General features: G+C 41.0%; 2 protein-coding genes across 2 annotated transcripts; both read right to left on the bottom strand.

Annotated features, from left to right (window-relative positions):
* Nucleotides 1-219: 219 nt before the first annotated feature.
* On the bottom strand, nt 220-18,453 carry LOC106926358 (DENN domain-containing protein 5B-like). The gene is made up of 21 exons (XM_015001228.2): nt 18,144-18,453; nt 13,717-13,826; nt 12,439-13,159; nt 11,553-11,740; nt 9,187-9,696; nt 8,864-9,095; nt 7,714-7,864; nt 7,335-7,422; nt 7,135-7,254; nt 6,892-7,044; nt 6,731-6,809; nt 6,569-6,644; nt 6,316-6,444; nt 5,185-5,306; nt 4,781-4,926; nt 3,779-3,900; nt 2,880-3,064; nt 2,650-2,732; nt 2,174-2,300; nt 1,871-2,045; nt 220-1,430 (listed from the first exon to the last, which is right to left on the bottom strand). Exons 1-21 carry the CDS (start codon nt 18,253-18,255, stop codon nt 1,247-1,249), a joined length of 3,813 nt encoding a protein of 1,270 aa, XP_014856714.2. The 5' UTR covers nt 18,256-18,453; the 3' UTR covers nt 220-1,246.
* Nucleotides 18,454-20,830: 2,377 nt separating this feature from the next.
* Nucleotides 20,831-24,487, bottom strand: armc10 (armadillo repeat containing 10). The gene is made up of 6 exons (XM_015001234.2): nt 24,177-24,487; nt 23,847-23,992; nt 22,979-23,113; nt 22,708-22,884; nt 22,508-22,579; nt 20,831-22,412 (listed from the first exon to the last, which is right to left on the bottom strand). Exons 1-6 carry the CDS (start codon nt 24,433-24,435, stop codon nt 22,161-22,163), a joined length of 1,041 nt encoding a protein of 346 aa, XP_014856720.2. The 5' UTR covers nt 24,436-24,487; the 3' UTR covers nt 20,831-22,160.
* Between the last annotated feature and the right edge of the window lie 782 nt (nt 24,488-25,269).

Here is a 25,269-nt window from a genome sequence, read left to right as displayed (position 1 = left end):
TTTTATGATTATCTCAAACACTTAAGTGAGAAAAAAAAAACAGAACAGTAAAGAGACCAAATGTTGTTTTGTAAATGTTCAGAGCTACAAATTAGGGCTGGAATGATAGCTGTGATTTTCTTTTCTTTTTTATTTTGCAACAAAAACTGTCACAATGCCATATTGTATGCCAGGAGTTGCATGTTTCAGGATTTGTTGACAATAACTTTTCAAAGCATACCAGCTGTGTCAATAACTTTAATTTCTCAACAGCACAAACCATGAATAACTTATTGCTCTTCCTAATCTGTATTTAAATGACAGAGACTTGGTCATAGTGGGGTACACTGATGCTTGCAGGACAGTGCAGAGGATTACATTTTAACATGTTAAATTAAATGCAACATTAACATTTTACATTTTTAACAAACCTGTGCTCTGTTATTCCCATAAGACAAATAAACAGCATGTCTATAGTTCACATGAGAAAGATGGCCTATGGAGGGACCCACTGACGCTGAAAACGTATCAATATGTAATAAAAAATAAAAACAATTGGGATTGAACGGCTGGAGCAATTCTAAGAGATCTGATGAAGCAAAAATATTTACAACCAGAGATTGGCGACGAGGATTCCTGATGGAGGGACAAACAGGACTAGAAGTGACACAATTAGGACACCAGCTTGAATCCAACTGGGGCTTTTCATGAGCAAGACTCTGCTTAGCATGTGACTTCAAACTGAAATAAAAAAAAAACAAGACACAGGCCAGACATGACACCATAACAAGAGCTTCATGTAACATTTGTTTATGCTTAAATTATACAAGGAGAACATTACTTTTCACGACAATATTTACTGAGATATCAAATAAAAGACGGTTAATAAGGCCTGAGCAATGACACTTCAGATTACAACACCTAAAGTAATGAAACAAAAAGATTCTGGCCATGCAGGTTAGGATTTTAAGTGCAAGCAACACAGCAGTGAGTAGATACAGTAGATCTAAAGTCATATAAGATGGATCATGTAAGCAGATATCTCCTGCATGTTTGAGCTGATCTTTTCTCCCGGAGGAATTTCACAGTGTAGACAAACACAGGACTATTTCCTGGAGCAGATATAAGACATTTTACATCAGTGAACAAAGCGATATGTTTGGTGCTTGAAAAGTCTGCGTCTTCATCTGACGCCTTTGATCATGGAGTTACATTTTGTAAGAGTCTAAATGCATCTCGTCCCTCTCGTGTGTTTTCCGCGTCAGGGTCAGAGGTCGACCCCTTTGACCAGCGCCGCCTCCAGGGTGATGCTGAAGTCGTTCAGGGTTTGCAGGATGCGACAGAGGGAGTGCAGGGCAGCCCGATCCCGCAGCAGAGCGCCGTCCTCGTACGTCCGAGCTGTCAGGGGACACTCAGCCAGCAGGGGGAACCACTGAGACAGGAGTCTGTCCCTGCAGAGACAGTAACCAGGTTTTGGTGAAAAAAACAATAATAAAACAGCTTGAAGAAGCCATTACTTTATAGATTCGATTCTGTCATGCTTTGGCTATTTGTTGTATTATTTTTGTTTCAAGTCAAACAGGTAGAGACATCAAAATCTGACTTTCCTCAGCCATAAAAATGTACCGTCTTCAAATTTAAATTTTAAAAAGATAATTTGCAATCAATTAATGCAATAAGTTTTGACAATTGTTAAATTACGGACGTGGATTCGTGGATTTGAAAGTCATAGTTTGATTATGCAGAATCTCTCACATAGTATAGAGTGAAGTAAAGGATGCAACACGTTATCACAGTTTTTTTTTTTGAGTATCATATGGTTTAAGTTGTTATGCATTTTGCTGCTTTGCCAAAATTTGACCTATTTGTTTTTAAAAAAGTGTCAGCTAACCTTATCCCCAGGCAGACAAACAGCTGAAATTTCCCCTCCTTCCCGATGTTCCTTGGGGAAGAATTGATGGCATGGACGTAGCGGCACAGCAAGTCACAAGGCGGACTCTTGGGTAGCGTCGATCCATGCAGGTCGCCCATCTGGTCATTGGTTTCCATAGAAACCACTGCTTTTTCTATGGGAAAAAAGTTTGTAGTTTCAGTTTGGAAGAAAAAATAATAGGTTTGTTGCGTGGATCCTAAGATGAAACAATCCCACTGGTTGAAATAGATGCACAAATTCATAATTGGAGAGCTGGCTTACCCACAAAATCCCAAACAAATACGTTCCTCTGGAAAAGACGGTTGGATCTGAACCCGTGGAGGAGGAACTTCTCCAAAGCGAGGACCAGTCCTCCTTCACCGCATAGCAAGACTGTCAGGTTCCCTCTCTGGGGAAGAAGAAATGATAACAAAAGCTGCTCAGCAGAAAAACTGTAGTAAAACTCAGTGTAAACAACTCTTAACGAAACTAAAAACCATCTGCAGTAACAATGTCTTAATTAACTTAGATCAATGCAGATTTATTTGTGTCTCTTGAGAGAAGTGGCATTTTCCTCCTCGACGCATGAAAAAACCAGGCTGACTGATGGAGGTAATGAAGTGCGTTCAGGCGGAAAATAACACGTCCAGGATTTCTACTCCTCTGTGAGTTAACCGGCCTGTCAGCCTTTCAAGCTTAACTTAACTACAGCGTTAAACTGATGCATCAGTTATGAAGACATTATCACAGAAACACACCTCCTGCTCAGGTTTGTGAAAATGTTTAACAAGGTTGTTGGCCGCCTCCCTCAGGTCCTCCTGCACCTCGGCGGAGTGCATTCCTGACGGCAAACACAGAAAAATGAGCGTCTTTACTGTTTTTATGAGGAATAAGGTGTGACCAGAGCATGATCTGGTCTGTTGCAGCACAAACAAACAAGTAGGTCAGGCTTTCTGCTAAAGAATGTGCTTCTTTGTCAGTGACGCACTAGTTCGGCCGCCGAGCGATCCCAGCACCGTTCGGACGCTCTGAGACGGAGACGCCAGCTCTGGAGGAGTTCCCGACCACCGTCCGGCATCCTCCTCCGCTCCAGGAGACACCAGCTGACCAATCAGGACTCTCTCCAGGCTGCCGTCACCCACGCCTTTCCCCAGCCATCGGCCACATGGAAACCTGCAGGAGGAAAACACAGTTTTATTTCACTTTTTATATATTTTTTTTGTCTCCCTCGGATGTGGGTCATATGACTAAATTTGTTTTAATCAGTTTATTTAGTGAGATGTTTATACATCTTGTTTTTAGGCACTAGATGCAGGATAAAGTGGATTTACTTATGTTATGAAGTGATGGAGCAGCTCTTTGTTCAGACAGGATCCTTAAAATGAATCCATCTAACACTGACAAACGATGAGAAAAAAATCTCATTCTCTTGACATCAGAGTTAGGACAAAATGTTTTGTTTCATATAGTCTGTAACAAAATTACCAGTGGCACGGTTGTTAGTAAACCTTCAGGTTGTAATTTTGTGGTGATAGGACAGCCGGTTGGCATGTAGGGAGAGTCTAATGGTTGCTATGGAGACTTGGTGAGCTCACTTTTCTTACATTTTAATATTAAAGTGGGATCTAGTTCTCTGTGTTTAACTCACGTTTATGTCCCAGGAAACAAAATTATGGATTAAATAAGAAAAAGTAAAAATTACAAAGCAACAAGAATTTTCCCCTCTGATGAATAAATCTAAAGATTGGACTTTGTAGGATCAGACTGAGCTGCGCCAACAGAAGATGACTTTATTTTAAGGCTTTTTGCACATGTTTCACAGCCTCATCAGAACTGGAGAGCCATGCTGAGCTCAGTGAAGGGATGAAACCAGACGGTGAGTCTCACCTGTAGGTGTGACCCGTGATCTCGTTGTAAACCACCACACAGTCGATCAGACACTTGGCCAGGAGACCCGAGTTCTCCTGCACTCCCAGCTGCAGCGTGCTGAGCCGGCCCAGGTTCTTACTCTGAAACAAGGAGCCAAGACACAGCGTGACAGGCCTGCTGCAGGAAAACGTTTTATGTGCCTACGTTTGGAGTGAAACCAAAAGAGCAATGTGCAACGAGGCAAAATAAAATCATTTAAATGATTTTTAAGTTTTGAAAGTTTACGTCTTTATCAAATGAAATTGATGTTTTTAGCTCCGTCGCATTAGTCTGGTGCTTTTCAACAATATCTGGTCAGCTTTATAGGAATAACAAGACGTTTTTTGGCCAATTATTTAAATCCATGTTTTTAAGCCAGACCTAATTAAACACACACTTTCTTAGGAGCTTGTAGTGAATAATGTAATGATCCTAATAATTGCCTGAGCATATAATTTGTCAGTTTCAGCAGAAAATGTTCGTTTGTCTTAGACAAGATTTTGTTTGTGCCACTATTTTATTAAATGTTTTAGCATAAACTTATAGGTACCTCCACCCACAAAACAGAGAATAATTATTGTCAATCAACTACGCTACGTTTGCACTCCTACAGTTTTTATTGCCGCTGCTTCGGTTTTAAAGATTATAATTAAAGTTTGCAGATCAAAAGGTTGAGTAGTTACGCAATTATGGAAATAAAGCAGAAGAGAAAATTTTCCGCTGGATCTCAATGACACTGACTTGAAAATGATGAAAAAACTCTGTGAGTTTTAATTTTTAAGGAACATTTCATGGGTGCAAAGTAAAAATCTTAACCCTGTGTAGCCACAGAAACGGTGTCACAAAACGGCAGAGTACTCAGACGTCTACTGCTCCCCTATTAAAATATTTATGAAACATTTCATTTGAACTTCTGTCCTTACAGTCAGTGAACACATTTTGATTTTCTGGGCTGTTTTGAGGACAGGGGTGAGAACAAACCTGGAAAAAGATTTCCTGTGCATTCTTTGGGATCTGTCTAACTCCTGAATCGCCCAGCTCTCCTGACACGCACACCCAGGGGTTAACTGTTGCCATGGCGATGCTCAGCTTCTTCATGGGAATTATAACAACGCGGTACGGGATACCTAAGGAAGAAAAAAAAGGACACAAAATACAATTTATAAGCTCCTCAATAAATCTTTACAGCATTGAAACAAATTCAAAAGTGTCGTCTTTGACGTCCCAAAAGGACGCTGGCTGAAAGGCACGGCAGTAAAGGCAGATGGGTGGAGATGGACGTCATAAAGCTCAACCCAGAGCTCAGGACTGGACTCTTTCTGTGTCCTTCAGTGTAACGGGAGTGGCAGTAAATTCTGCTGCATGTCAGGTTTAACGGGACTTACTGATGGAGGTGAAGGTGCGGGTAAAGCAGAGGTAGTCCACAGTGTTGAGGGAGAGCAGGTGGTACAGAAACTGTTCTCGCTCTTCCTCACAGAGCAGGAATGCATGAGGCTTATACAGCTGCCTGTCAGGGGAGCATAAAAATAAAATCTCAGACAAGATGCAGGGAAAGTAAATGACATTAATGGTAAAAGTGTAAGGACACAGCAGACAGCTCAGTTTTTGGCTCGTGGTTAATACCGGAAATAAAAGAAACAAATCCAACAGGGCCAAAAATGGCAGGTTTCCCTTAGGCCAAGTTCACAACTTAAAAGGTTTCTAACAAACTGAAAAAATGTGTTTAATTAAACTTGGTTGGAACATTGCAGAGTATTGAACCTCTTCCAGTGAGAAAGTACTAAACACACCGACTGTAATACATTAACACTGGTTGAGTACCAGCTTGTTATGAACCTTTTACTCAGAGGGTCTGAGATGTTTGTTGCTTCTTATGTCCTTTTGTTTTATTGCCATTAGACTCCAAATGACAAACATTTCTATTAAAATTTGATAAACATTGCAAATTTCACTGAAGGAAATGTTTTGTTTCGGACACTCTCCATATTTCTAAAACCTGAAGCTAATTTTAAGTTTTAATTTAACTACAAATGAAAAAATGTTGATAGCATGAAGCTGCAAAACTTTATAAGCCATCATTTTCAAAGCGCCACGTAAACTTTGTGGCCCTACGTGGTCGCAAAGGTTGCAGATCCCTGACTTGGTGCTTGCTAGCAGATTTAAAGGTTCTTGTTAAACTATCATGACTATAAACTAAATGCAAAAAATTACATTACATGACGTAAAATTCGAAAGACTTGGCACAACGTTCCAATTATATGACAAGTGGAATTACCATATATTAGCCTCTCCCTCTTCACCACAACGTTAAATTCTGTGTGTAGTTTGTTAGAAACAATTAATCAATTAGGTAGGTGTTCATAATCCCACAGTTCATTATTACAGCCATTTTGGATCAGTTTGGTTTATTTTTTGATGTGCTTCTCAACAAAAAGCATTAAAAACACTTGTTCTATAACTGTTGAACTGATCTGGGTCGTTTCACGTCAGGCAAATAAATATCAGTAAACTGAGACCTGAGCAGCTCCTGGTGCGTCAGCAGCTCTTTCAGGTGTTGGGACAGCATTTTCTTCTCCAGAGCCAGATGGATCCAAGCTCTGGCCTGTCCCACCTCAGACAGATCGTCTCTCATGGTTTGGATAAACCTGAGAAATAATAATAATAATAATAATAATAATAATAATAATAATAAAAACAAATGTATGAATGAGACATCTGAACAAGTTCCAGGATTTCCTTTTCATAATGAGACATTTCTGTTTTTAATACCTCATGTCCTGAATTAGCGACCCTCTCAGGAGCAAAGGGCCGTCGTCAGACAGCCTCTGATCCAAGCTGTTGGATCCTGAACAAAAACACAGAAAACCTCTTAATCAGATACTTGCACGCACACATAAAGAAGGAACAACAGTGACGTTGTGCTGCTCCAACCTGGTACATCAGCAGGTGCCTCCATCTTCTCCTGAGCAGCCTGGTAGTGCAGCAGATGGGACCAGATTGCCGACTTTCCCTGCTCATCGCAAACACATTTTTCTCTGTCAGAGCTCTATGAGACGCATCATGTTTGAGGTCGCTCAGATTTTACTTCTCACCTGTTTGATCTGCAGACCGTGGCCCCAGGTCCTCTCCAGCAGATCACACAAACCGTGGATGAGAGTGTTTTCCTGAAGGCCGGTGATGTTGGCTTCTCCCTGACCCAGCTCCACACACTCTTTCCCCATCCTCTCCTTCAGCATCCGCTTAGTCTGAGAAGCACAAAAAAATAGGAATAAACTCTCCAATGTGTTGTCTTAAAATGATCAGCCTCCATCCATTCAGAGAATGAGAGCGCTCACCTTGAGACGACACTCGCTCAAGAGCCCATCGACAAACTCTCTGTGAGTCTGAGAGACGGCTTGAGGCGACGGGTCGAGGAGTTTCGACTGTCTGAAGGCTTTCCTTGTGAATGCGTGTTTCTGTGGAGCAAAGAAAATGACCTTGTAGGCAAAACGATCGAGCTTTTGAGGCCTGCATGCGTAGCTGTGTGTGTCAGCACCTGTTTAGGTTCACCGTCGGTTCCAGAGTGATCAGCAGCACTCCTTCTGGGTTCAGTCCTGCGTGAAGCTGTGATGCGACTGGAATACCTGGAGGACACAGAAAATAATAAAATCCACTGCTTAGAATGGATAAATCCGCATACATTTTTATTTAGACTATGTTTGTCTAAGCATACAATAGTGATGTGTTTCTATGTAGCTAATGGACAATCAAACTGATGATTTCCCAGCTCTCCTACACCTGTTTTCGATTGTTTTTAGAACTAAGTTTCTTTTTAGCAAATTTTCCGTGTTAAAATTTGATACGTTTCCAGTGTCTCATTACTTTTTTCCCAATTTTTAAGTCCAACCGACTGCCAGAAAGAACCAAAGACTCACTTGTGTGTGTTGTGTGCCTGTGCAAGCACGTCGGCCTGCAGTCTGGGGAAATATCCCGGGTGATGCCGGCCCTGCCCGATCCTCATGTCCAGCAGGTGGGGGTGTATGGCCGTGTGGTCCGTCTTCAGCAGCCTGCGCTCGATGGCCTGAGCTGCAAGAACAAAAAGATGCAAAACACCATCAGCACTTACTGTTCCAAGGAACCACAGGGAGAAAAAAAACAACAAACAAACTCGCACTACGTTCAAAACAAAACAAGCAAAAAAAAAATCTGATATGGGAAAGAAAACAATGCAGTTTGTGCAGTAACGCTGAAACAAGTCAGAGCATGCTGTAGTTGATGCAGGTTCTACAGGGGAAACAAACCAAACAAAAGAAAAACATTGCTCTGCCTATGAAAAAAATCAAAATGCCACTAAGACAATATTAGGAAAAGTGAGAGAATCACCCAGTTAAAATTTATTTTTGACAAATACAAGAAACAAAAAAGACTACGACACTCCTCTTTGCTCCTGTCGCTCCATCAATATATCCCACTAATATTTATAGGTGGAATGATAAAAACTGGACATTAGGCTCTTTAACTTGCACTTCTGTTATCACATCAAAATATAAAGGATTCACACCTCCTTCAGTCACCTGGGAAAGACGATCTTCAGTGTATTTTGGAGGATTTTAAGTGACAGACCCATGAAAGTAAAGCCGTTTGTTCTACAAATAAAAATCTGAGAAGTGTGGCATGTGTTTGTATGCAGGCTTTTAGAGTGGCCTAATCAAAGTTTAAACCAAAAGTCAATTGAGAATGTGTTGTAAGGGTTGGCAAAAGGATGTTCACAGATGCCGTCTATCCAATCTGACAGACTTTGAGCTTGTTTACTCTCTAAATACACAAAGCTAATAGCAACAAGACTGATCGATGTCATTTGAGTAAATTCAACAAAACAGTGATTCTGGAAGCTTTCATGTTCTCATTCGCAAAAAATCAAAAATAAATCATGTTTCATTTTCTTTACTTTTATTATAATGCATTTCTTTGAGTTGATCTTTTACTTAAACGATTTACCCCCCATACATTACAGGGGTATCAATTATGTAAGAAAGGTTATTTTAAGAGAATAATCCATTTAATCACCTAATTCCCTCACAGTACCTGACTCAAAGAGCGTGGTGCATTTCCTGTAAGGGCGGTTCCGGGACTCCTCGTCGCTGATGTCGTAAAGTCGCTCTCGCTCCATGCGGCTGTCAAACAGCTGCTGCAGCGGCTCCCTGTCCACCCAGCGGGACACAACCTTCCCATCCACAAAGGAGGAAAACATGGAGGTCTCCAGGAATCGGGACAAGAAGTGCAAGTGGGCCGCTGGCTGAACTGAGAGGAACGAACCCTAAAGCAACAACGAAAGCAACTAGATTTTAGCGAGTAAACGAGATGGAAGCATCAGTTTCAGCAATGCTGTCAGGAATCTGCAGAAGTACCTTGTCAAAGCTGCAGGTGCCATCTCTATTGTTCAACCACGAGTCCAAATCCATGGCGCTGTTGACAATAAAGTCCTCATACCTGCCAAAAATGGCGGCGAAACGAACGGCGAACACCTCCCTCAGCTGAATATTTAATTTTGCAGCCTTCAGCTCTTCCTCCTCCTCCTCAAACACGTGTCCCAGCGTCTTTCCTCCCTCTGAAACTTTTCCCCCTCCGCATCTCCTCGCCAGAGCCTGGAGCCGCTCCAGCGCCGCCAGCTCTTCTCCTCCGAGGTTCCCGTTCCTCCGGTCCTCCATCAGGTCCTCCAGCACCAGGCTGCTCAGGCGTGGCGACGCCGATGCAGAGCCTGTGGTGGTCGTCGTCGTCACTCCTCCCCGTGGGGGGACCCCGAAACTTAGCAGCACCTCACTCAGTTCCTGTATGAGCTCGGTCTGATCTGGGAACAGGGGCAGGTCCTCCGGCGCTTCCACACAGTGGCTGTCAATGTCCACAAAACACAGATTGGCCTGGGGAGCAAGAAAGACACAAGCAGAGCGCCTCAGCCAGCATAATAGGGTTAACCAGTCAGATTTACATCATGTAGATAAAGTGGCTGAGCTCCAATTAGGCTGCGAGATGAAGAAATGTCATTAATTCATTCTTGCTACAGAGATTGAATCATTTGAAAGATTATCTCCGCAACAGGAGACACTGTGGAAAAATATTTCTGTCAGCCTCCAACAATAAGGAACTTGTGCGATAAAATTTAGAAATCTGCTGAGCGCACATTTCCTAAAGAATAGGAAAAGACAGGCGGGGATTTAAAATACTGCCTCTGTAAGCAGCAGTCAGCAGCAATGCAACCTTCAGCAGTGACCTGAGGCCGACGGTTAAACCCTGAGGGATGCAGGGAGATGCACTGAAGAGTCACACTCAACTCTCTGCAGCATCATCCTCCCAGCCTTCACTTCATTATGTGAAACACGTTTTCCCTGTTTGTTGGACCTACACTTTAAACTCAAAAACACCCAAACTTGTATGATTCATGATATTAAAAAAGAAAAAACTGGACAGCCTCTCATTTGCATGAATTATTCAGTAAAGCCCGTTATTACGGATTTGCCAGGCTCTTCATTTCTGCTTTCATCCCCCGGAGCCGTCTTACTGCAGCCTCCTTTCTGGGCCAGAGCGACTTCAAAAAGGATTCAGCGAGACATTCATGCAGCATAAAGCGATCTCGGATGCAGGCGAGGATGTGAATTGAGGACAGCTCCGAGGGATTGTGAAGAGCCAATCACAGGCGTGAAGCAGGGGGGGGTGTTGCTGCTGCAGGGAGCAAATATCTGATCTGGAAAAGGCTGTGAGAATGCCTCATTTTAAACATTTACAGATCCTTAGGAGTATATATGAACCCTGAAATTGTGGTTAGTTTACACATCAGCTGATTCTCAAGTCACACAATTAAAATGCATTTAAGGTACTTCATTTTTTCCCCACACATTTTCACATTAAATCATAAAGATAAATGTTTTTTATTGTAATTTTTGTGTTGTAAAGACCAACACAAAGGAAAGTAATGCATAATTTTCTATTTTTATTACTGGTAAATATCTGAAAAGGACGTCCTGCATTACCGTTTATCCACATTTAATCTGATACACTTAAAACCATTTAAGCATTAGGATGATCTAGTCAAAGTAAATCCAATAAGAAATAGCTAATTGGCGCTTGCAGACATTCTCCGTCCAATCTGAGCTTGAACAAGAAAAAGCAAGTATGCTGATTTGGTGGCAGCAACATGCTGCAGGAATGTTTTTCTTCAGGCAGCAGGGTTTCCCTCAGTGCATTACAAGCCTGGCGGGCCACCAGGCTTTACTTGTGCCCCCACCAGGCTTAGCATTGTTAATTTATCTTAGGGTTTTTTTTTATTATTGCCTTTTTTAATTCTTTATAGTTGGTGTTCAGGTATTAATCTTCCTGTCTTATAAAAATGCACAACTATCAAGTAATATTTTCAAATTTCCTGTAAATTTTAAACATTTTTTTAACTCAAAAACATGGCAGCCAGCTGGATGAATGGCCTAGTGCCTCAAGCACCGACAGGCAGAGATGGATGGAAGCCTGCTAGAGGAAACAAAGACTTGAGATTGGGGAGTAGTTTCACCTTCAAACAGGAGAAGGATAATAAACGTTCAGCCAGAAATACAAAGCATATTCATGAGTTAGAATGGCCTAGTCAAAGCTCAGACCAAAATCACACTGATAACCTGTGAAAAGACATGAAAAATGCTATTATCCTCCATGTAATTTGACAGAGTTTGAGATATTTTGCAAACAGAAAAATAGGAAAAAATGTAGATCAGGCTTGCAGCCTCCTTTTTACCTCATGTGGAAGGTGAAGCGAGGATCGCTGAGCTCCGTTTCTGTGCTGGATGCCCATCAGGAAAGGCACTGGAGCATCGAGGAGGTGATGCAGGGGAGTAGAGATGATGGGCAGGTAGATGTGCTGCCACTGGAATGGGAACAGCAAAGTGGTGATGCCCTCCGCCACCATCATCAAACGCTGGTAGTCTGAGGAGCAGAAAGGCAAAATCTGTTAGCATAGCGTAGGCCACTTTATTAACCCATAAAAGAGAAAATATTGAAGCATTTAAAGCAACACTTCAGATAAGAAATATAATTAAATCTTCTCATTAAATGCCTGAGAGTGGGTCAGATGTCAGTGACGCCCTCGTCGCTTTTAAAAATCAAATTCTCATCAAATGTAGCGTTTAGTTAGCTTCATAAACATAATGCTGCTTTTACGCTTTAGATCAAGTATTGTAAATAATGGCGTGGGGTTCTGCTGACAAGTTATGAACAGCCGGTATCTTACCTTATGTAACTGTGAACATTTATTACTGAATACTAAAACTAAGTTTTTTCTGCTAAGATAACTTTAGTTCTATTTCATCAAAATAATGCATATCTGCCTTGTGATCCCGCGGTGTATGAAGGTTTGTGGCTTTCACTCAATAACATTTCAGCATTGCCTGTTTTTTCACATCTGGCAGTCTAGCTGTGTGGAACCTGAGCTCCAGCTACGTCAAGATGTCTGATTTTTCAAAGTAACAGATGCTTAGATATTCAGAGTTAGCTTGCAACTTTCTGATAGGTATAAATAAAATCGCTGAAGACAAGCAGATAAATTAACCTGTTCTGGGTTCTATTTTTTCTAATATTATAAAAAAAATAAATAAAAAATTCAGCAAACTGAATTATTCATTTACCTTTTGAGTACAACAGGACTTGCGTTTCCAGCAGAGCACAGACAAGTAGTTTAACCATATTGTCCACACCCAGCAGAGAGAAAGCCTCTCCCAGAGGATAATCTCCCAGGGGAAGCTCCCCAGGCCCGGGCCGCTGGCACACGATGGGCCCCTGCACCCCGTGAAACCTCAGGGAGCGTCCTGGTGGAGGCAGGGGCACCTCGTACAGGATGTTGTAGACGTAGCTCTCTAGAGGGAGAGGTGGAGCCGTCTGGGACGTCACGGCCTGGTGAAGCTGAGCCAGAAACTGTCGTGAAGCTTGCAAGAACGGGAGCGGCGTGATGAGGCAGAGGGCTTTGGACACGTACAGGGTGTCGCGCGCTGCGTCGAAGGAGCCCACGCAGCCCAGGCAGCCAGAAACTCCAGACGTCAAAGACTCTGCATCCGACTCCTCCAAGCTGCTGGCGAGAGAGTCCATGCTGGAGGCGGAGGGCGTGGAAGCGGAGGAGGACGTGGAGGAAGAAGGCGAGGAGGCCGACGAAGAGGAGTGGTGCTCCACATGGTGCATCTGATAGAGAGTCTGCATGGCGGTGATAATCTGAGGACTCGTCACCTCCTCGTAGAAGGTGTGAACGAAGCCGTAGGAGCGCGTTCCGTCGTCAGAGGTGACGGTGAAGGAGTGGAACTGCGGGTCGAGGCTGTCCACCTGCGTGCGGAAGGACAGGCCTCTGGGCAGGCAGAGCTGGAAGCAAAGAAAGCAGCAGAGTTAGAAAAAAGCTTAAAGTTAAAACCGAAATCTGAGTGTAATACCGAACCTGAAGCTTTTTACTGGCTCACATTGATCAAGAAGTTTTTTAAGTTATGCTGCAGAAACATTTATTGATTTAACTTTATTGCAGCCCTACAAGTCTTGATAACCTTTTGTGCTTCATAAGATTCATCCTAAAACACACTCAAGATGTTATCTTACTTATAGTTTTATTTCACAGACAGTTTTCTGTTGTTGTCTACATTTAAAAGTTAGCATTTATTTTAGCTGTTGTTTTTTAATTCTTTACATGGTGTTTTCTGGGTTACAGGTTATCAGGTTTTATTTTTGGAGACAACTGAGAAAGATTGTTCATTTTACTGAAGAAGGGAACCTAATATTTCACAAGCATTCATGAAACTTTGATTATGACACCCAACCAAACATTACATCCAAGCAGTCCTTTTAGATTGCAGTGTTGCCAACATTGACATTGTGATGACGACAGCGATTTGCCTCCACTGTGCAGGCAAACGCATCAAACATCTCACCATGTTGACAGCGTCCTTGTTGAAGGGGTTCCTGTCCGTGTTCTCCGGGTAATGCACCAGAACCTTTGACTTGAAGGACCGCCGGATGGGGCTTTGCTCGAAGCTCTCACCTGACAGACGGAGGGAAAAGGCGGAAGGCCGTTTTTATAACAGTACAAGAAAAAATATCTGGCCTTGATTTGTGCTGAATCAGAAAAGAAAACAGGACAGATTGGAGCATGACAGAACTCAGACAGGACACCCTTTTCTGTTGCAGAAAGGACACAAAGTTTAATTGTTGTTGACAGCAAGGACAATGCTGCTGTGAATATAGAGGAAGGTCTTCAGTAAAGGTTATGTAACTCATTAAAATGAAGATAGACAGATGGGGGGAAAAGGATGCAACACTGTTCCTCCTCTATGCTCTGCAGCAGAAATTTCTGTGCTTTCTCAGAGTGACGCTTGTGCATAAACTGAATATTTTATATATTCACACACACACACACACACACAGCTGAAAAGAGGTAATACAGTAGATTTATGCTGGTCAGAGTGAATAATAAACCAAAATACTTTCATTTTCCTTCCACTTTCCAGTGGTATATTTTTATTTGAAAAACAGCCCATCATAAAAACTCCAGCCTGTTTAAAGCACATCAGCTTCTAGTGGCAACGTAACATCCTCCTGTCTGCTGTGAGGTGTGACGCACTCGCTTCAGCGTTCAGAAACATCCACCTCATCTGCCTACAAAATGACGCACAGCAACCTGAGACAGGAAACTGGAGCATGGAGCAAAAAAGAAAAAAAGAGCACCGCTTCACGTTCGACTGAGTCAGTCTGTCAAGTGGGAGGCAACAATGAGAAAACGGGGGGAGTCTGGGTTCTTTACGTACGGTACCAAACGGAGCGGGAGCTCGGCTCAGAGAAAGACACAGTGTTTCCATGGCATCCATTTCCGCTAATAATGGATGCCATGACAACCAATAAAAAAATAAAGAAAATATAAAGAAGCTTTTTGCGCTTGTCATCAGTTACGTCACCTTTAGCTGGAGCGGTTACGACCCCCTATAGTCCTGATACACATTCCCACTGAGGAGGTGGCACAGGCGACGTAAGGAACACGTTGATGTGTTTGACTGTGTGTCAGAGCACAGGGAGGAGGAAGGAGGTTTGTTTTAGTGTTTCAGTGAAGGAGTAAATATCTGTTTCTGTCGGGCTGTAATCACCAGCTCTCACACAAACACATACAGTGTCTTGCAAAACTGTTTTTCACCCCTTTTCCACATTTTGTGACATTACAATTACAATTTGTGTTTAGATTTCAATGTGATGAATCGACAGAATGTAATTATTAATTGGAAATAGAACAAAGATTATAAAGGATTTGTCGATTTTATTTTTTGACAAAATACTTGTGAAAAACTGTAAACATGACCAAAATGGTTTTCTTTGATTTTCTTTTTCTCTCCACCATAAACAACAGATTTGAGGAGTAAAAATGAAATTCTCTCAGCGGAGAATTTACCTTTGGTCTTTTCTTAGATTATACACCAGAAAACTCTGTTCAGGATTTTATTCAGGGGCATCAGAGTAAAGAGGCAGTAATTTTTAGATATTTCTATTTAAAAAACTCTATAAAACCCATCTATTCCTTTCTTTCCAGTTTGAAGTTATTCACTAATTATGTCGATCTATTTCAAAATTCCAATAAAAATACTTAATGTGCTATTTTATTGTAACAAAAAGACGATACGTTTTTACGAGTAAGAATATTCACTACACCTCAGTTTTGTTTTTGTACAGAATAATTGTGGGCATAACACAGAATGATAAAATCTTACATAAGAAGAAAAACATTTGAAAAGCACTGACAAAAAGCACTGGGTGAATTACATATTTTTCCGTCCAGCAAATGACAAAACAGATATATTTTGGAGTTTTCTTTTTGCTTTTGTTTTTTGTGGTTTTTTGGGGTTTTTTTTAAGAGATTAGCACCACGTCTCAGAATATATTTAACTCAAGCTGGATTTTCTGCACACCAGCATCAGATCTATTATTAGACAAATGGTGGCATCTGTCTGCAGTCAGCTTTACATTTTAAAGCAGCTCCATTGGGCCAGGGAGATCTCACCCTGCTGCACTGATGTCATCCCTCCCCCCTCTGCGACCGCCACCGGGCCGAAGCCTCGGCCGTTCAGCATTCCAACAGGCAGCGTCATGTGAAATTTGATTAGGCTGCAGAAAACACAGAGGCATCTATTGAGGAGCTAACAAGAGCAGATTGTCTCTTGGTGGGCTTTCACTAATTACACCAACGCACAAAAGGAGATACAGTATTACCTCATTCTGGCTTGTACAAGACAGGTGAGGACGGTTTTTAAGCGTTGGGTCTCTAGATTATGTGTATAAAGGGACAAAAACAGACAGACAGAAATCCCTTGAAAGGAGCAGAGCTCCCCGGCCTGCAGGCGGTTACATAAGCAGATTGGGGGAGCTCAGATGTACAACCAACTGGGATGGTCACTCACAGCAGGGGGGCAGACCGACGGGTTAGTCAGAGCTTGGAGAAATCTGCAGCAGAGCTGTGCATTATTAAAATGTTGTGCATTAAAATTAAATATGCATTTCAGTTTGTATTTGGGCCTTAATGTAGTTGACAAAAACTAACAATTCGCCCAGTTATTTTGTCCCTGTGATTTTCACAATATGGGGAACACAAATTGTTTGGTTTACTGTAAATATGGAATACTGGGAATTCTTACTGTTTTTATTAGTCTGACAAGACTACACTAGCTTTAAAAAACATATTGGGTTTAATTAGTCTACTGGTGGTGTCCTGTTTTTCCTCTTCAGTTGCCCATGGTAATGCCCCCACTTCCTGCGTTTGAACGCAGCGTTAGGCAGCATTTATCAAGAATTTCACCCACAGGATGGTTTAGATTATATTTGTCTGACAGATTCCAGCCAATGTTATTAATAAATCTTCCATCTGCACTATGGAGTACCACAGGGCTGTGCGCTCAGACCAACCCAATCGACTCTAAGCTTCTCTTGGTGTAATTGTTGGACAATATGGGTTGCATATCTGTTGTTAGAATAATACTCAGCCATATGCACCATTAAAGATTAATAAATCAGATCACTTAGCAGACTACAAGCGTGTCTTGCAGAAAGATAAAACCCAAGATGAGTTAATTTGTAGCTTTTAAACTCAAAGCAGAAGTTGCCTTCTTTGGACCAAATATCTGTGTGGTCACTCTTTACTGTGTTCTTATCTACATTCAGTAATAATTATCAGATTTTGTATACTGTGCTGCTGTACGATGAGACACTTGAGGAGAGAAATGACACATTAACTTGAACGTGACATTCGTAAGAATACAAACAGAAACATTTTATCTGGAAAGAATGAACATTTTGCTTTTTAATGCTGATAGCAACAGTGATCCAAATGATAAGGATTTTCCATAATTGAGAACCAGCTTGTGTTACATTAACGACTTGGCACCAAAACTGTCATGTCATAGCCACCTTCTCCCCCTGAGGAGTTGCTCTAAATGAGTCTAATAGAGAGAAGGAGAGGAGGACGGGGTGTGACTATTGTCTGCTGCTCTAGGACTACAACCTGGAAATGACGTTTGTCTTGTTTAACACACTCGGCTCCGTTTCCTTACCAAGCCTTCAGGACGCAGGGAGAACATCAGCAACCAGAACAAAATCAGAACATGTCCCCCGCTGCTTCTGCCAACCAACCGCCTCCTTTCCCATCCTAATCTGGCCACGACCAATTTGGCTTAGATGATAAAATTCCAGGTTCGTGTCAGACAGATGCAAAGAAGCCACAACATGGATTATTTTCTGCTCAGAACAGAACGATCCAGACGGTTTCGCTCGTCCTGCCTGAACCCTGAACCTCCTGGCCTCGATTCTCCAGCTGTGTTCCAGCTTTAATGTGCCGGACAGGATGTTGTTGTTTGTCTGTTCTCTACTGTTCCTAAATCAGGTGTGTAACTGGATGACTTGCAGAAAAACTGAGACATATATTCTGGACTCCTCTTAACGCGCCGCTGTTTTGGAAATATGATGAAAATATGAGGAGAACTGCGCCTTGTTTTCCTCAAGCAGGGTCAGACAAAAGGACATGAATAAAAAAAAACAGAAATGAACTGACACTGTAAATCCATGCAGACTGATTCAGATCCATTAGAGTTTCTGATTCCTCAGACATTTTGAAACATGTAGGGATATTTTCAAAAAGCACTGTATGAGAGAGATCCTGAGTATTTGTTACATAAACATTGGCATATTTCCTTCGCAAAATAGGGCATCCACACATACAACCCTCAACTCTGCAGGCAGAAAAACACATTTTAAGCCCAAAAGAGCCTTACTGAAAATGGCATCTTATTTATGTAATCATGTTTTAAATGAAATCTGGCGTATTTACCCGCTCCATCGTCCGGCTCCAGGCCCGTCTGAGTGTCCACTCCACACACGACAAAATAGTGGGCGAAGCGGCAAGAAGCCGACCCGCCCGTGGCAGCTGCAGTCCCGTTCATGTCGACGCGTTGATGGGGTGACAGCTGCGGGTTTCTCTTCTTCTACTTGTGCCTAACGCTGCGGGTTTTCATAGTGGACTGGGCTCATAATCCGAAATGTCTCTCCGCTGTGAACTCTGAGATCCGCTCTCTGACTGTGATGGAGTCCGGATGATCTAGCGATGGTCATCACGTTTGTTCACAGAAAGAGGAGGAGGAGGAGGAGGAGGAGGAAGGTTGGGTGGGAGGAGAGACAGAGAGAGGAAGAGGAGGAGTGGGAGAAAGGAAAGGAGACAAAGACTGAAAAAAAAAACACAACGGCGCGTCTCCACTGAATCCGTAACACTTAAAAAAAGACTTTTGACGATTTTTTTTTACTGATATCTATTTTTCAGATACAATATTTATTTTAAATGTTGTACCTAAGATAAACTGATCAATCACTAAAAAGAAAAGGAGGAGATATGCGCATTTGTATTAAAAACATTAAAAGCAAAATGAGATGTTTGGTGTCATGTGACACCAAACGAACGGGTCAATTATTATTATTGATTCATTTAACTAAATTATGGTTTATTCGGTGCTGTAAGAAAATATGTTCACTTGATTTCTTTTTTTTTCTAGCTTCAGATTAAAATATTTTTATTATAAAAAAATAACCTACAATATGCAGTTTTCCAATGATTATTTCCCTTGAGGGAAATAGCAAAGCACATTTAGGGAAAAAAAACCAGAAACAAATACATCCTCCTTTTTAACTGGAGTTAAACTATTTTGAAAGCTAAACTATTTTTCTAGCCACATCTTATTCCTGATTTAAATTACTTAAATGGAACCCGAAGTAGACTGGACCTCAAAAAGCAAAAAGTAACACGCCATGACCCAATCTGAAGAAATTCAGAACCAGATTGCAAACTTAAGGACTTCTAATCCCAGTGAACCACAATGAGAACCGTTTTCCACAAATGGAGAAAATGTAGAGAAGTAAACTTAGTAAAGTTGATCCAAGAGAGTGCATGTGACTGGAGGAGGCCACAAATGAGAAAGGTTGGCTACTCCCCTCTGAACTGAATTAAACAATAGAAAACTTGGCACCCATATTAAAAACACCACTGGCTGCAGAGTTATTGACTTGACACAATCAGCTGGGCTCCCATGTTTTATTAACTAGCATCAAATCAATTGACTTGATTGTAACAAAGGATAATGTAACCAAAATTTCTGAGGTTAGCAGTAGGCCTAGGCAATGACAGCTAGAGGTCAACTAAAAGTCATTTAATTGGGAATAAAGTGAAAGTATTGAACTTTAAATTCCTAACTTTTACTCAGACATTTGGCTGCCCTCTCTAGATCGTCACATATTGACCGGTAATTATAAACTTCCAGTTTCTGGCTGCTGTGTGTCTTCAAGGTTGCAGCAAGGTTTGAACACAAGGTTTGAAAATTAACTAACAAAAAAAAAAAAAAGAAAAGAAAAACAAACCCAGACAAAAAAAAGCTACTATTTCCTCCAGATCTGCTGGTGGAGACAGCTGAGAGCACCACGATGTGTGGCGCCATCGTGTGGTGGGCCGGCTGTACTGCTGCTCATAAGACAGACCATCAGCTGTTCTCCATCCTGTCATGTTTTAGTTTGTTCCTCTGCTGCCAAACACCACTTATATTTATCGGGTTAATAGAGAACTTCTGCAGGGATTCTGAAGGGATAATGCAATATTTTAAATCAGGTGCTTTTGTAGAGATGCATCTAAAACATGAAGAGATTGAGAATCACTGCATTAGACAGCAAAGTTATAGCAAACAAAGTAACGCCTCTTTTAGGTCAAGAATTGTATATCAAAACAATTAAAATTAGCTGGTCTTTACTAAGCTCTAAAATTATTTAAAATGCAAAAATACTTAATTCGACAAACATTTACCACAGCAAGATGAAAGCCTTTAGCGATAAAGTAAGCACACCTCATGAACACCAGAAACATGTGAAGCCGTCGTTCTTTGTGCGAGATGTTGACATCCCCTCACATGGTTGTGGCTCTGTGTTTTAGCACCTCGCTCCATTAAGACCTTGCTACAGCTTTTATAGGTTATCGTCTGGGCTTCTGCATCACAGAGTCTGTTTTGGAGCAATTATCCTGTGGATTTGAAGCCGCGTCGCCTGCTTCATGACCCAGTTTAGGACTAACTTTAGCTGATTGACAGATTCCCTCACATTTGGCTCCAATATATTCGGCGTGCAGAAGAGCTGGAAGGTGATTTCTATTCACTAATTGCTACAAGTTGTTTGTGCCGATATGCCGTTTGTTTTTCTGCCAAATATAGCACTGCACTATTTTTATGTTAGCCCTCAAACCCTACAATGGTTTAAGGGTGCACTTTCATTTACTCATCACTGAAAGAAAGAGTTGAGAAGAAAACTTTCACCACAGTGAACTTCCTCAGTTTGTACAGATGCATGTTGGACAATAACGACTAATGCTGGATTCACATTTGCAGTTGATTTCTGTTAGTATAGTTTGCCAGATGGTGACATGCAAAGCAAAACATGCAAAAAAAAAACTCAATGTTCAGATAAGGTCACAAGTCACAATAAAACCACTTGAATGTCTCACTTCTGATTTATTGAACAATTTAAAGAGAAACATTTTCTAGTTAGGGAAAAACAACAAATGAACTAGTTAATAAATACAAACTGTGTCATAATCAATCAGCATCCTACCATTCAGTTTTGGTAAACCATAGTTGCCTGAGATTTTTAGGTCAATAAACAGATGTCCGAACATAAAAAAAAAGTGCAACATATCTCAACATCTAGACTCAACACAGCTATTAACATTCCACATGTAGTGCCATACTGTCAAAATACTATTCTTAAGCACTTCCTCTGGTCCGGTTAATATTTAGATGGCTCCCTCACTTCCTGTCTTACTAGTGCATAGATTTGTGTGATAACAAAACCTGTAGTTCACATTCGTCACTGCTGTGGATAAATAACCATGTTACGTATAAACAGCTAATAAACAATCATGGCATCTGGACCAAGCGGTCCAACATTTCCAAGCTGCGTCTCAACTTTCACGATAAGTTGCATTGCAATTCAAGTCTCTTCCTGCCGCCTACTGGAGGCTCCGTTACTTAAACGTGCTCAAGTATTTAACGTCGCAAGCACTTTCCTCCGGCAGCTGTGGTTCAAAGTTCATCCAGGTTTATAACTAACAGACGACACATAGCTCCGCTCTGCGGTGGAGGCAGTGGCTAAACTTTAATATCTTCATGATTCACTAAGATCCTGGCTTTCAAATTTGCAGAACAAATAGTCAGCAGCTTTGTTTAAACGTTTGCTTCTGCCTACCAAACAGAGAAAAGCTTCTGTTATCTAGATATCCTGATAACTCAGACTTTTATTAAGTAAAAAGAGTTTCTTAAAAGTCATGTACATAATCCGTTAGAAGTTAAACTTATGACTGGAGACTAAGATGCCTCTCTGAGCTACAGAGGGTTGGGCACAGAGGAAATATAGCATATAAACGTTTGGCAGTTGGGCTTGACTTCTTAAATTTCACCTGAATCTTTTGAGATCGATAAGAATCATTTTAGAAGTTATCTGCGGATCTTTAAGGAAAATAGACTTCTTATAAAAACTCAGAAGTGAAAACAAGAGGTGGGTCTTTTAAAATTTGTGTATTTACATGCTGAACAAACGGTGGGATCGTTTTTACTTATACATAGCAAGATTGTAGAAAATTGGAGTGTCTGAGATAAAACTGAATTAAGTTTTAAATTACTAATTAAAGTACTGATGTAAGGAACACTAAAGAAAAACAGTATTGCTGAGTTTCCACAGGAGTCTACAGCACAGTCCACAAGAGTTAATGTCAAAGAGGAACGGTTTAAAGACTAAGAGCCTGGCAGGGGGATGGAGGGAAGGTCTAGGTCAATATACGAGCCACTTGGGCCTGAATCTCCCCAGCGGGGTGTGAAAGCAGCCGGACAAGTTTGCCGTGCAGCTGGGAGGATTCATCCAGCATGACCAGGAACAGACAGTCCTGTTTTCGTCTAAGTTCGTCAGCCACCTGTGCAGAGGGCCTCCAGGCCTTCAAGTTCCCTACAAAGGTTAGCAGTCGCAGCAGCACGGCCGGAGACGTTCGTTCATCAAAGAGAAGCAGCACAGAGGCAGGAGCCTGGGTCCCAAAGCAAAGAGTAAAGAAGTCAGTTTGTTTTGATGCATTTTTTACAGAAAGATATGCCTACTGACTGGAGGATAAAAACTGAGTACCTGAGCTTGAACTATGTCATCCATCACATCTGGATTAGATGATAAATTAACAAGAACTTTCAAGGTCTGAACCTGAAAGAGAAACGGAACAAAATAAAAATAAAAATCACAGATTTCCTCTTGGTCATGACCGCTGGACAGCAATGTGTTGCTCCGTGTGTTTTTAAAGCTGATTAAAGATTAAACTCAATTCCACAAACCTGTAATGCTTCACTGCTGACAACCAGCAGAGACAATAAAAGAGTGACCGATCCCTTCAGCAAATGCTGATGTTTGTCTGTGACCGAGAGGTTCGTCAGCAGCCGCAGAGCACCCAGCTGGAGGTCAGAGTTCACTGCCGACATTTCAATCAGCTCCAGCACTTGTGGCACATAAAGCTTCAATAGAAGAATAAAACGACATCAACACATCAAGTGGAGCCTCATTAAAGTCACTTAGCTGTTGTGTGGTGTAATGTTTGCAGCAACATACCTTTATTTGCTCCTGGTTCTGGATGTTCATGCACAGATTATTTAAAGCATTCAGAGCTTGCACTCTAACCTCTGGGGCAGGATCAGAAAGGAAGCCAGCGATGACAGGAATCCCTTCTAATTCACGAATTTGGTTCTGAAGAAAAAGGCAAAAAACAGCAGATGAGTAGCTATGATTAAAAACTGATGTATTTTACACTGATAAGAATAAAAGTAATTAGAAAGCTCAGTTTAGTTTGAGAAGATTCTCAAACTTGCCTTAATTAACTTAATTTGTTCAATAAACACTGATGAGTAGTTTACAGTAATAATAATAATAAAAAAAAAATTTAGCAAATGGAAACAGTTCAACATTCTATGTCTGCTGAACCATTTCTATGTTTTTTGTTTTTTTTTTTACCATATGTTTATTCGAATTATCCAATTATCCATTCTCAGTTTTCTGGTTCAATCTAGCAATTATTATGAACATTCTGATATTTGAAGAAATTAATTATGTGATTTATTGCAACAGAGACTCCAGAAATTTGGGGCCAACATTCCCACAGCATTACAGATCTACCACCTTGCAGATGTACAAAACTAATTTTAGTATCAGCTAACCAAAACACACTACTAAAGTTTAAGCCACATGTTACCAAACTCCTTTCTGTATTTGTAATGATAGGGCAGAGAACACCCCTTGAAATAGTGAAAGAATAACACTAAATGTACACCTCTAGCAATTAATTTGTTCATCTGTTTTCATTCACTACATAAAACTGAAAAAGTGAATTTTTTGATGGGAGGAACAAACAAAAAACAGAATCCACAGGACCCAGAAACTAAGAGTCTGTCATTGTTGGTTGTGCTAAGTGGTTTCATTGTACCTGATTGACGGTGAAGGCAGCAGCATTTCCCAACGTGAGAAGAAACTGAGCCCGATTAGATACATCATCGATGGTCTGCAAACGTGACAGCAGCATCTTCAAGTGATGTAACTCCAGTTTGTTGGGGGATTGATGGACGATCTCTCCTTCAATGCAGAAAGTTATAAAAAAAAATGTTATCGTTTTCTGGAAAACTAAATATGCCGAGACGGATTTTGTTAACAGATCAAGATTTAAATCTTAATTACTTCACTTTTTAACTAAACGATTAGAAGTTGACTTTCTATTGTGAACGCAGTGCATCAGCTTTGATAATTATTTAATATTTACCTGATGTAGCATCATCTGGACGGGCACAGACTACATCCAGTCCGGATACTTTCGCAAGCAGACTCCCCGGCCGTAGCTTAATTCCCCCCTGCTGGCTACTCTTCACACTGGGACTTTCATTAAGGGGATTTTTCTTGGTTTTCTTGAAAACTTGTCCGCTGATAAGTTTGTACAGTCCGTAAGAAGCGCCAGCACCCGCAACAATTCCCAGCAGAGCCTTCATGTTGCCGAGCCTTGGGACAACACTGCCATCACCCATGCTGCTAATCTCTGCTAGCTGCTTAGCAATTAGCTGCAGATGCTCCGAAACGTTTAAAAATTAATCGGTTATCAAACTGACCGAGGTCATATATTAGCCGTGGTTACAAACCCAGTCCTAAAACAATTTACCATTTTCATTGTTGTAAGGACTACACAACTTTGCTTCAAAGCTACAGTTGTCAATCTCATCAGTTGTTACACACCATTTTAAGGCCAACGAAAAGTTTTCCTGAGTTACTTGCGTAAAACGTCTTTTTACATTCTGGCTTAATGTTTTGCAATATATTATGACGCTAAACTTATTTTTTAAAAATGTTACGTTTTGTGATTAAAAATTAAGAGTTTGAGCTAAAATCGTGAATTAAATTGTGATAAATCTGTCAGTGTTAGTTTTAGTTGTCCAACGTTCATCTCTGTGGCAAGCTGATTGTGTCTTTATTTGTAATCCTTGAGAGATGAGTTAGATAAAAAATAATTAATGTAATTCCGATGTATTATTCCAACTTGATGCCGTCTCTGCAGCTGATTTTTGCAGTTGCAATTGCAAATTGTGTTCTTGTTAATTTCTGACTAGATATTCAACCTTCTCAAGCGGGATAGGATTTTAGGTTGCCAATATGGCAAAGTTGTTGTCTACACCCACAACCGTAACCAGATATAATAAAAAAAGAAAAAAAAACATTTGCACCTGTAAATTCTGTCATTGTTCCAATTGGAACGAGGCCAAAATACTAGTATTGCACTATTGGTTAAATAAATAAATAAAAAGAAATCAAAAGAGGTAGGCTTTTAATGCAATAGTGGACAACCAGACCAAATTAGTTTAATGCAA

This window comes from Poecilia mexicana, unplaced genomic scaffold (genome assembly GCF_051168715.1).
Source record: "Poecilia mexicana isolate PSO_F unplaced genomic scaffold, ASM5116871v1 scaffold_6, whole genome shotgun sequence".
Classification (NCBI taxonomy): Eukaryota; Metazoa; Chordata; class Actinopteri; order Cyprinodontiformes; family Poeciliidae; genus Poecilia; species Poecilia mexicana.
The sequence above is the reverse complement of the archived record's forward strand: the minus strand, read 5'-3'. Positions and strand labels throughout refer to the sequence as shown.

Bases quoted from the DNA above. Each gene is read 5' to 3' on its own strand.
- LOC106926358 (XM_015001228.2), bottom strand. From the start codon at position 18,255: ATGAACGGGACTGCAGCTGCCACGGGCGGGTCGGCTTCTTGCCGCTTC. The intron at 2,301-2,649 runs GTGTGTTTCTGT...CTTCTTCCCCAG, and splicing joins TTCACAAACCTGAGCAGGAG to AGAGGGAACCTGACAGTCTT. The intron at 1,431-1,870 runs GTTAGCTGACAC...CTGTCTCTGCAG, and splicing joins TTTGTCTGCCTGGGGATAAG to GGACAGACTCCTGTCTCAGT.
- armc10 (XM_015001234.2), bottom strand. From the start codon at position 24,435: ATGGGTGATGGCAGTGTTGTCCCAAGGCTCGGCAACATGAAGGCTCTG. The intron at 22,885-22,978 runs GTATGTTGCTGC...CTTCTATTGAAG, and splicing joins AGAACCAGGAGCAAATAAAG to CTTTATGTGCCACAAGTGCT. The intron at 22,413-22,507 runs GTACTCAGTTTT...TTTGGGACCCAG, and splicing joins ATGACATAGTTCAAGCTCAG to GCTCCTGCCTCTGTGCTGCT.